This window comes from Otolemur garnettii, unplaced genomic scaffold, assembly GCF_000181295.1.
Source record: "Otolemur garnettii isolate 467f Iridium unplaced genomic scaffold, OtoGar3 scaffold00099, whole genome shotgun sequence".
Lineage (NCBI taxonomy): Eukaryota > Metazoa > Chordata > Mammalia > Primates > Galagidae > Otolemur > Otolemur garnettii.
In genome coordinates, this window is record NW_003852494.1 from 141,704 (window position 1) to 151,520 (window position 9,817).

A 9,817-nucleotide genomic window follows, 5' to 3' on the forward strand; every position below is an offset into this window, starting at 1 on the left:
TGTTTGGCGGGTCCGGGCTGGGGATTCGAACCCGCCACCTTAGGTGTATGTGGCTGGCGCCTTAGCCTGTTGAGCTATAGGCGCCGAGCCCTGAATTATTTTTAATACCTTTTCTATTAAAAAATAAAATAAAATTTTTTAGTACTAAGTCAATTTAAAAATTTTTAATATACTCTTGTTCTTAGTTCCTACTAGTATATACATATAATTCAAACAAACACCAATAATAGGTCTTAAATTCTACCCAACAAGATTTCCATCTAATTGTGCATCTCCTTTCTCTTCAACTAGATCTTCAACTTCTAGATCTGGAAAGGAGATATTTCCCAAATTCACTTTCTAGTCTATAATTGCACACTACATGAATTATCAACCTTCTATTGATTTATTTACTCAAAAATTTTATGTTCCTTTTGTTTTTGTTTTGTTTTATGTTGCCCAGGATGGTCTCAGACTCCTGGGCTCAAGTAATCCTCCTGTCCAAGCCTCCTGTGTGAGTAGCTGGGATTACAGGAGCGAGCCACCATGTCCAGTTCATTTGCCAGAATTTTTATTGGCATATATTAGTTGTGAAAATAATACATGTACGTGGCAAAGTTTCAACCATACAAAAACATAGAAAATAAAAAACAAAGCCATCCCTGCCCTGAGGTAAGTCATCAGTTCTCACCTTGTCCCCTTCAGCTACCTGACAGATGACCTCTCCAGTGGCAGGATTGACTGTGGGGAATGTTTTCTTGCTGACAGAGTCATGCCATTCATTGTTTATGAAGATCTACAAAGAGAAGGAAAGAAGTTCTCAGAACCAGCTCTCAACCTAATACCACCAATTTTTATTGTTAAAAAAAACGCAGAACAAATATTACAAGAATTCTCTTTGGAGTGGTGTAGCCAAGAGATGAAAAGCACCAGCCTTGAAGATAATCCATGTGGAATTCCCACACTGCCAAGTGACTCTGGGTAAGTCATTTAACCTTTCAGTACTTTGGTTTCTTTCTTTTTTTTTTTAATTAAATCATAGCTGTGTACATTGATACAGTCATGGGGTACAGTGTAGTGTTTTCATATACAATTTGAAATATTTTCATCAAACTGGTTAACATAGCCTTCATGTCATTTTCTTAGTTATTGTGTTAAGACGTTTATATTCTACATTTAGAAAGATTCACATGTACCCTTATAAGATGAACCACAGGCATGATCCCACCAATCACCATCCTTCTACCCATCCTCCCCACCTCCCAGTTCTTTAGTTTCTTTGAAAAAATGAAGAGAATGCTTCTACCTATTCTAGTTATCTGTTACTGTATAACAAATCACTCCAAAACTCAGTGTTTAAACTGATCTATAATCTCTCACAGTTATGTCACCCAAATAGGCTCATTTGGGCAGGTTTTGCTCATGTGGCCCCAATTATGAGGGTGGCTGGGGCCAGAGTGATCTGAACTTAATAGGGCTGGATGAACATGATGGCATCTTCATTGGTCTGGTACCATGTGACTACTTGGGGTTCCTGACTGCACAGCTGTCTCAGGCTTCCCCAGACAGTGTTCCAAAAGCCCTAGGAAGAAGCTAAAAGGCTTCCTAAGACCTAGCTTCAGAAGTCCCATGGCCTCATTTCTGCCACCAAATTCTGTTGGTCAAAGTGAGTCACAAGCCCAGTCTGGATTCCCAGGTAGAAGAGAGAGTTCTCTCCTTCTGCCTGAGAGCAGTAGCAGAGAATTTGCAGTAACCTTTCTGCTAGTACACTGCCTCACAAGGTTGTCATGAGAACCAAATTAGATTATTTTTTCATCCATTCAGTAAATGTGCAGTATAAACCTGAGACAGGTCAGGTGTGCTCTAGAGCTGAGGAAAAACCAACATGGACCCTGCTCTCATGGTGCTGTCTTTTCTGGGGTACAGAAAGTAAAAAAAGCAATCAAATACATAAGACAACCACTATAGACTATAATGTTAAATGCAAATGAGTAAAACAGGATCCAGAGACAGTGACAAAGGGGGCAAATAAAGAACTTGGGCTTCAGTTTGAAGCTATTCCCTTCAGACTTGGGAAGCTGATCTCTTGGGGGTCTCCACAGTCACTTCACCAGTGCGAGGCAAGGGCCACACTGAGGTAAAGGGAAGGACATTTGGCTTTCTGCCTGCCTTTCTCAAGGGATCTCTTTGGCTCCAGCATCCCAGAATTGCTTGATCCTAGCCTGAGACCCCAAAGAATCATATGTAGTCACTCTAAGCCATAGTCTATGACCATAAACAAGACCAAGCCAAGTGAAGCCTGGAGCTTGCTTCACACCAGGGACCCAGGAGGGAGAAGGCATGGTCAGGCTCAGCAGTCAAAGGCAGAAGTTCAAGACAAGAATCTCCATGAACCCAGACTCTTTGCTTCTAGTTTTTTAGCTTGTTTGTTTTTGTTTTTGAGATAGGGTCTCACTGTCACCCAGCTAAGTAGAATGAAACCATCATAGCTCACAGCAACCTCAAACTCCTAGGCACAAGTGATCCTCCTGCCTCAGCCACTCAAGTATCTGGGACTATAGACACTGACCCCAACACTTGGCTGACTTTTCTCTTTTTCATAGAGATGGGGTCTTGGTCTTGCTCAGGCTGGCCTCAAACCCCTGAGCTCAAGTAATCTTCCTGCCTTAGCCTCCTAGAGTGCTAGGATTATAGGCCTGAGCCACCATGCCCAGCACCTCCTACTTTTGACACATAGTACAAGGCCTCCATGACTCTGGGTCTTTGTTTCTTCATCCACAGAATGAGAATCCCCGTAGTACCCCCTTCATAAAGTGGTGCATGCTGAACCTAGCATAGAGCAAGTGCTCGATGCTGTAACAGTGGTGGGGTGATGACCAAGTGCCCCAGGAAGGAGCCAGCCAGGTAAGGGCCTAGCAGGGCTTACATTCCCAGGCTAAAATTTGTTCTGCATAATCCCTGCAGTGGAATCCACAATAAAAGAGTCTTGCCATTTGGCAGAACATGGGTAAACATCAACCAGATATTTAGAAACATGTCTGTGTGGTTTCATACTTGTCCACTGATAATTTTTAGACAAAAACACCTTTGTTTCTTCCCCCTGGAGGGCTAGGTCATTTCCATTGGGGGTGGGGGAGAATGGGTGTGACAAAAAAGAGCTCAGGCTTGAAGCCAGGCAGATCTTGGACCAAAGTTCGACTCTGCAATGCCTGGGCAGAGGGCCCTGAACACGTGTGCCCTTCTCTAAGAAGCGGCCTTTTTTTTTTTTTTTTTTTTTATTGAGACAGAGCCTCAAGCTGTCACCCTGGGTAGAGGCAGTGGCATCACAGCTCACAGCAACCTCCAACTCCTGGGATCAAGTGAGTCTCTTACCTCAGCCTCCCAAGTAGCTGGGACCACAGGTGCCTACCACAACGCCCGGTTAATTTTTGGTTGCAGCCATCATTGCTGTTTGGTGGGCCTGGGCTGGATTCGAACCCACCACTTTAGGTGTATGTGGCTGGTGCCTTAGCCACTTGAGCCACAGGCACCAAGCCATGAAGCGGCCTTCTACTCCTGATAAATGCGGAGCAGAGGGAAGCTCCCAGGGCTGCTGGAAGACCTACAGGCAGGAGCGTGTGGGAGTGGGTTTTGTTGATCTTGTATTCCCTGCCGCCCCAAGGAGAATGTCCACCTAGCCACCGGCACACCACAGAAACGGCATTATTAGATACTCATTATGGGAAGCCCCATACCAGTTCTATGACTTTAGACTTTAGCAAACCTAGGTGAACTTTATCCTCTGTACTTCACAGCAGAGGGCAAACTACTTGCTCAAGGTCACAGAGCAGTGAGCACAGAGCCAGGATTGGAACCCAGGTCTCTGGGACTCCCAGGCCTGTGCTCCTGGCCCACTTGTACCAACTCTAACCTCTGATCAAAGCCCAAGTCTGCCTTCCAGGAGGTCAGAACTCTTCTGAATCTCCACCTTTATAATTTACCTATCACACCATTACAGGTTGATTTCACATTTTTATTCTGGATGTTGTAAAAGGCACCAACCTCAAAGCCAGAGAGATCTGTGCTTGGATCCTGACTCTACCTCTCACAGACTGTGACCCTGGGCAAATCCTGTCCCTTTCTGGATTCTTTATCAAATACCTCCAGGGGCTGACGTACAGTTCCTCAGCTAAGACTCCACCCACAGTTGGTCATCTCAACATTGCTCTAGATCTTGCAGCTCTCAAGTTAAGAGATTCTCAGCTGTAAGGGCCAGGTCTGTATACTTCTTCCTGTGTTGTTCCCTGAGCTGCAGCATCCTAAATTAATTTGTGCTGAAAGCTTTAACTTTATTTTGCAAAGATCAGGAATTGTGATAGGGAAAGGTGGGCCAGTCTGGCTAAACCCTCACACCCCTACTCCTTCCTCCCTGGGCAGAGCACCAGTCATCCTCTTCCATAGCATTTGCCTTTCGAAACCCTGAATTTTCTGAGTCACTCTTCACTGTTGAATCAGGCCAAACTTTCTATAATTTCTCTTCTCTTCTCAACTGATAAGATAAACTCCAGTTTGCCTAGCAGGACCCTGGAAGCTTCCTCTGATCTAGATTTCCCATTTCCTTTCTCCTAAAGCCAGACTTGGTGGCTCCCCTCCTCAGCAGAGGGGCCGGGCAGCAACTGTTCCCACACTGAGCCTCTGCCAAAACTCTGGCTCAAGAGAGCAGAGTTTAACAGAACTCCTCTTGAATCAACACAAGGGCAGACTCTAGGCCAAATGCTTTATAACCTTCTGGTGTGAAACCCAAAGCTTGTCTTACATAACAGGCTTAGCTCTGGCACTCTTGGGGGGGAGGTGCCTAGCTCACACTTCCTCTTTATAGTTTCAAGTAGAACGACCCCAGGGGTTGACACTTTGAAACTGGACTGTTAGCAAAATGCACAAAACTTTTCCATCAAAATCTCTCATTTTGTCCCTGAGAATTTGAGAGAGATTTAAATAAATCTCTAATTTCTACACAGTGTAATAAGTACTTCTCACTTGGTTTTGTAAAAGTTGGTTTCATTCACGCGTGCGTTTGATTAACTTTAACCTACGGGCAGCACCATGCCAGGCACTAAATCAGACTGTGGAGCCATGGCTCCTTGGAGCCCACGTCCTGGCCAGGAGCGGCCAGTAAACAAGGAAACTAAGGAAGTGACTGGGGTCAGGTGGCACCACTAAGTGGGGACCTGAAGGGTGACTGCAAGTACAAGCTTAGAGCTGGAGGAGCCGACAGGGCCCCTGTGGCTGTAGACAGTGTATCAAGGGAAAGCAGGAGGCGCTTGAGTCTGCTGTCCTGGGGAGAGCAGGACAGACACCCTCTCGAGTCTGCTGTCCTGGGGAGGGCAGGACAGACACCCTCTCGAGTCTGCTGTCCTGGGGAGGGCAGGACAGACACCGCAGCGTCCTTTCTGGCTTTCCATTTTCTGACATGCTCTTCACAGTTTATCTTGGACCTTAGTCCACCTCATTATTTTAAGCAACATAACATTCCTCAATATGGACAGACTACAGTTTAACCATTTTAGGACAAGTAACACTATTCCAGCCATCTGTTGTGGCAAGTATGTGTTGTCCAGGCTGGCCTTGAACCCCTGGTTTCAAACAACCCTCCCACTCCAACCTCCTGAAAAGCAGCAGTAGAAGGCTAAGTTATGTTCAGTGGCTCTGATTTAAGGAGGCAGGACTTCTCAGTTCAAACTCGGATTGTGAAAGAATCACAATGCTCCCTAGGAAATCCCCAACCCCTGGAATTCCTTATTGTCCCAAAGACTGAATAAGCAGATGCTGTGGTTTTCCAGCCTGAGGTGATTCCTGATGGTATTTGCTTCTGAATTGGCAGTTAGGTAACTGGTCCAATGAGGAGCAGATGCTATCTCCTGTCTCACAAGATTCCAAGGTGTAAAGTTCAAGATAAACACAGAATGCCCCACACACACTCACTTCTCTACATACTATCCAGAATCATGGGGTTGGCTGGGGTTAGGGTGAAGGGCAGTCATTTCCCCAGATTACCGGAGACATCCTGGCCAACCCTCCCCTCTTCTCCTCCATGCCCAGGGGCTTTGATTCTGCATTCCTGGACTTTCACCACCTTCAAGCCAGAAGGGTTGATTCTACCATAGGCTGTTTGCCAGGCAGGCGAAGATTCAATTTGTCAGCATACTTATCGCGTGGCAACCTTTTATCTTGCCATGATCCCCTTCCCTGGCCAATTTCACTATCCCCCGTGTATTCCCATGTTCCCACTCACATAAACTCCCAATAACTTTGCAGCAAGGCCCTTTTGGGTAGAAATATTGGGTTGCCATTAAGCAATCCTTTTCCTCCCTCCTGGAGCATAGAATTGTAAACATAGTTTCATAAGTGGCAACCATTCATATTTTCAGTAAATATTTACTGAATAGCAATCCTATGCCAAGCCTGGTGCTAGGAGCTAGAAATACAAATGCAAACAATACAAACATGGCTCCTCCTTTCTGGTTTCAAATGTTATTCAATTGTCCCTTAAATATTTACGTCCTTTTCTGCCCAGCAGAGTCTGGTCACGAGGCAGCACAGCCTGTGGCTAAAGGCTTGTGTGGCAGAATATGGCAGAACTGCATTTGAAGCCTGGTGTCAAACCACTAACTTAATGTGAACTTGACCTCCCTAAGCCTCAGCCAGGAATTTGAGGCTGCAGTGAGGTATGATGATGCCACTGTACTCTAGTTAGCCAAGGGGATGATGTCTCAAAGAAAAAAAAAATTCCTCCTAAACAAAAAGTCAACTAGCATGGTGAGTTCACTTGATGTGTTCAGCATGAAGTCCCACCAAAATACCAGTTTTTTATAATCTATAAGAATCTCCCAGGGGGACAAGAAAAATAAAGTTTTTACTGTATACCTACTACTAACAGTGATTCCCAGGAGCGAAGTCAGAGGACCATTATTTTCTATCTTTTCTCTGTTTAATATTTGCTCACTGAGGCTGGGCACTGTGGCTTATGCCTAGAATCCCAGCTACTCAGGAGACTAAGGCAGGAGGATCGCTCGAGCTTAGGAGTTGTAGGCTGCAGTGAGCTGTGACCATGCCAATGCACTCTAGCTAGAGAGGCAGACTGAGACCCTTTCTCTACAAAAAAAGAAAAAATGCTAACAGGGTATTAGGTTTTAAAGAAATAAAACATTTCAATAAAGCCAGAGTCCATTTTCATCAAACAAGCACAGTCCCCTCCCCCCATCCCTTGCCACTTCAGGCAGCGGCTACCCTCACACCAGCCAGCCTTTTCCCTACAGTATAGTCTTATTCATTTTATATGGAGATATGTCTGTTTACATTCAATATAAAGTTTGCTTAGTATAGTTTTAAGTTGGTTTCATGTTGTGCAGAGTGCTGGACATCTGTCCCTGTGAAATGTTGTTTTTGAGATACATTATTATTCATACAGATCCAGCTACTTCTTGGTTGGTTGCATAGAGCTATTTCTTCCTCTGACTGTAAGATAGGTTGCTCATCTACTTCCTGGGAGCCCACAGTCGGTTGGTTATTTCCTAAATTTTTGCTGATATAAACTATGTTGCAATGAACAAGTGTACAATGCCTGGCTGCCTGCCTGTGAGTTTCTACCTTGGAAACTTCTATGATGCTTGATTCTTTGCACTGAGGATGTATTAATTTGTCATCAGAAAAGTCAATATGGGGAGATTCTTTCTTCATTGCCTTTTTGTCAGTTCTCTCTTTATTTCCTGAGTCCTGTGGTCAAGAGACTAAGAATAAAAATACAAGTTTAATTCATCCCAAACTCCCATTCAACTACCATTCAACCTAGCTCACCCCTTCAGGAAACAAACTACCAATATAACACCCACATCAAATGGATTTTTATCAGCATTATATTGTAAGCTCAAAGCATCACTGTTTTCCTAGCTCTTGTTTAATGCTACAATCAATATGGAGGCACCAGTGGCTATGAGCCAGGTACTGCCAGTGCTGTTTGGTCCTCATAGCAACCTTATGATGTAGATGGGATTTTACCCCATTTTTCAGATAAGGCAGCTGAAGTAGAGTCCATGCCTATACACACTTCCCTTCTTCCCTGATTTGTTTTTCTCCATAGCAATAATCACCTTGTACCATACAATGCATTTCACTTATTTATCTTTCTCCACCTCTAAGGATGTGGTGGGGATCATGGTCTTAATGTTTTTTGAATCAACAAAGCCTCCCAAAGTGAGTGGCACACACTCTGAAATGGCATCTCACAATATTGTCTTCTGTTAGTATTGACAAATATGAATTGGTGATGTTTAAGATGAAATTGTTAGTCTCTAGCCAGAGGAATTACATTGCTGAAAGTATAGCCCCTTGGGTTTTCCTTTGAGTTGTCTTTCCACTTTTTTTGTTTTTTGAGACAGAGTCTCACTTTGTTGCCCTGGTAGAGTGCCATGATGTCATAGCTCACAGCAACCTCCAACTCTTGGGCTTAAGCAATTCTCTTGCATTGGCCTCCGAAGCAGCTGGGAATTCAGGAGCCCAGCACAATGCCAGGCCATTTTTAGAGAGGCGGTCTTGCTCTGGCTCAGGCTGGTCTCGAACTCCTGAGCTCACGCAATCTATCAGCCTCAGCCTCCCATGTGCTGGGATTACAGGCATGAGCCACTGCACCCAGCCATCTTTCCAGATCTTAATTATTTTCCAAGTCAGGAAGGGGAAAACATATGAAAATTGTTTGTCCCTGAAACTCCCCAAGGATGAGAAATGTTGCTCTTTGGGAAACCTGATGCCCAGCATCAGGTCCTCTTGCAGTAACTTTCTCCCAAGAGACCACATCCCTCCAAATGCCCTTGGGAGGGAAAACCCAGCACCAACCCAGTAGCTCCTTCTGGGAAACTGACTCCAGAACAGATGGATAAACTTCAATGAACCAATAACCCCCCAGGGAGGAGTCTAAGTATGTGATCTAGTTTGTACCCAGAGCCCCTGGTAAGAAGAGGCTTTGGCACTCTTGCTAGCAGGAGTCTGCAACAAGGTGACACCAGAAATAGCTCCAAGAGCTTTAGGTGGAGCCAGTTCCAGCATGGTGCTGCTACAGAGTGGAATGCTTCACAGTCCTTGGGAAGAATTAAAGAATTAATTGAGAATATATTCACAATGAAATTCCAGACCTATAATTCAATGACAGAAAGGTTCTGAATGAGAGTGTGGTAACATCTCATTTATATAAAAAAGAAAATTCTGAGGCAGCGCCTGTGATTCAAAGGAGTAGGGCGCTGAACCAGAGGTGGTGGGTTCAAACCTGGCCCCGGCCAAAAACTGCAAAAAGAAAAAGAAAATTCTGGTACGTTTGCTTGCTTGTGCTCTCTTGTTCTCTCTCTCCCTCCTGCACGCCTATGCGTTAATAAATGAAGTATGTGCAAGATTACACACTCACATGCTACTACTGCTCTTGGAGGGACCTCAATGGGATCTACAGAGATTTTTAAGTCAGTACTTTGCATTTTGATACAGTGAACATGTGTTAGATTTTAAATTATTATTATGATGTTTATTTTTTGGAGACAGTCTCACTCTGTTGCCCAGGCTAGAGTGCCATGGCATCATCATCGCTCACAGCAACCTCAAACTCCTAGGTTCTAGCAATCCTCCTCCTTTAGCCTCCCAAGTACCTGGGACTACAGGTGCCCACCACAATGCCCAGCTAGTTTTTCTTTTTCTTTCTTTCTTTCTTTTTTTTTTTTTTTTGAGATGGAGCCTCAAGCTATCCCCCTGGGTAGAGTGCCGTGGCATCACGCTCACAGCAACCTCCAACTCCTGGGCTCAAGCGAGTCTCCTGCCTCAG

General features: G+C 44.6%; 1 protein-coding gene across 1 annotated transcript in view; it reads right to left on the reverse strand.

Moving 5' to 3' along the window:
* The window catches only part of ALDH2 (aldehyde dehydrogenase 2 family (mitochondrial)), a 33,863-nt gene that overhangs the window by 21,276 nt on the left and 2,770 nt on the right, over positions 1-9,817 (reverse strand). Inside the window, exon 2 of the mRNA XM_003795983.3 lies at positions 671-775. Within this exon, the coding sequence (XP_003796031.1) occupies positions 671-775 (105 nt within the window). The remainder of the gene's footprint in view (positions 1-670; positions 776-9,817) is intronic.